This window comes from Manacus vitellinus, unplaced genomic scaffold, assembly GCF_001715985.3.
Source record: "Manacus vitellinus isolate BGI_N305 unplaced genomic scaffold, ASM171598v3 scaffold_106_pilon, whole genome shotgun sequence".
NCBI lineage: Eukaryota > Metazoa > Chordata > Aves > Passeriformes > Pipridae > Manacus > Manacus vitellinus.
The window spans coordinates 290,663-292,255 of NW_021938827.1; the positions used below are offsets into that span (position 1 = coordinate 290,663).

At 52.9% G+C, this 1,593-nt stretch overlaps 1 protein-coding gene across 1 annotated transcript in view; it reads right to left on the bottom strand.

Annotated features, from left to right (window-relative positions):
* Positions 1-6: 6 nt before the first annotated feature.
* The window catches only part of MEF2D (myocyte enhancer factor 2D), a gene marked incomplete at its 3' end in the record, with an annotated part of 74,043 nt that continues 72,456 nt past the window's right edge, over positions 7-1,593 (bottom strand). The window contains exons 13-14 of the mRNA XM_029964106.1: positions 1,542-1,591; positions 7-151 (exon numbers count right to left, since the gene is read on the bottom strand). Coding sequence (XP_029819966.1) covers positions 7-151; positions 1,542-1,591 — 195 coding nt within the window. The remainder of the gene's footprint in view (positions 152-1,541; positions 1,592-1,593) is intronic.

Genomic DNA, 1,593 nt, shown 5'->3' on the forward strand with positions numbered 1-1,593 from the left:
GGTGGGCTCGTGCCGCGGCTGGTGGGGGAAGGTGCTGAGCGGGGTGGCAGTGTTCCTCTCCCGGTTGGGCGAGACGGGCTCCGACTTGATGCTGATGTTGGGGTTGGTGTTGACAGTCAAAGTGGTGGTGTGGGACAAGTGACTCCCTTGTCTGGGCATCCAGAAGGCAGGGGAAGAGGTTGGGAAAGGAGGAGGAGGAGAAGGAGGAGAGCAGGAGGGGAGGGAGGGGGAGAAACAGGTGAAAAAAGAGATAATGGTAAATTTCTCATTATTATCTTTTTCACAGCCTTTTACCCTCCAATACACAGAATCCAAAACCTGCACATTCCACAGGCAAATGAACACAGGATTATGAACCTGGATTAGATTACTAATCTGGATTCATAATTAGAATTATGAATCACTATGACTCCAGAACACACAAGCTGTGTGCTCACCAGGACATGTTGCTGTTGACCTGGGACCTGCAGAACCCCACGAGCAGCACCTATTCTCCCCCAGCACCCTGTGATCCAGCTCCAATCCTACCCACTGTCCCAAAGCAGCAGGAGGAGAAGGACAGGGTGTGACATCCCTGTCCCATGGGTATCCGTACAGCTCTGCCCCAGCGTCCCCGGGGGCTGCACAGACATGGTGGAGGGTTTTGCTCCAAACTGGGAACCTCTTTGCTACAACCCAAAATTTCATCCAGACTTTCCATACTGGTGCAAGAGGTCTGGGTGGCTGCTGGGAAAGATGCTGTCTGCCCTGCCTGGAAAATGTGCTCCAGGCAGTGAGGAAATGAACTCCCTGCACAAAAGCCTAGTCAGTCCACCCCTCCCTCTCGCCGTCTATCCGTCCATTCCTCCATCCATTCACCCGGCACTTCATGCTGGGCATATCAGAGTTTTTGATTCAGTGACTGGGGCAAAGTCACAGATTTCCCCTCTTCAATTCCTGCCTCTTTCTGTCCCACAGTCTCAGGGTCATCTCAGGCAAGTTGCTTAAATCTTTATTTTGACCAAGTAACTTGGTGTGTGGATGCTTTATTTCAGACTAAAAGGAGATCCACTTCAGAAAACCTGCTCCAATATGTAAGTGCTTGTGTTTTCTTCCCTGGAGGAAAGCAATCCATTTGCAATACTAAAAGCCACCTTCTTCCTACACCAGCAGGGCACAATTCCAGACACCTTATCCTGCAACTTCTGTTCCATCTAATGCTGACTCTGGCTGTATCTCTGGCCCCCCAGTTGAGAGCAGGGAGCAATCCTGCTGTGGACAGACAGCAGGATGCAGCTCTTGGAGCATCCCTGAGCATGCCACTGCTCTGATCTCAGCTGGGGACTCTGGGTCACTCCTATGACAGAGGTGGGGACAGGACTCCCCAGACTTCCTGAGCTGGCTGGGCTGGCTCCTCTTGCAGCTGCTCCTGCCCCCCAGAAACACAGCGTGGACCCACCGGGGCCCAGCAGGGAGGAGTCAGAGCTGGAGTTCTGCAGGTTTGGCACCTCTGAGGAATTCCCCATTTCTGTCTGAGTGGCCCTGGTACCTGTTCCACTTACATTAAGTTTCCTAGTGACACAGGGACCAGGTGCTGCTGCTGCGGCTGCTGCT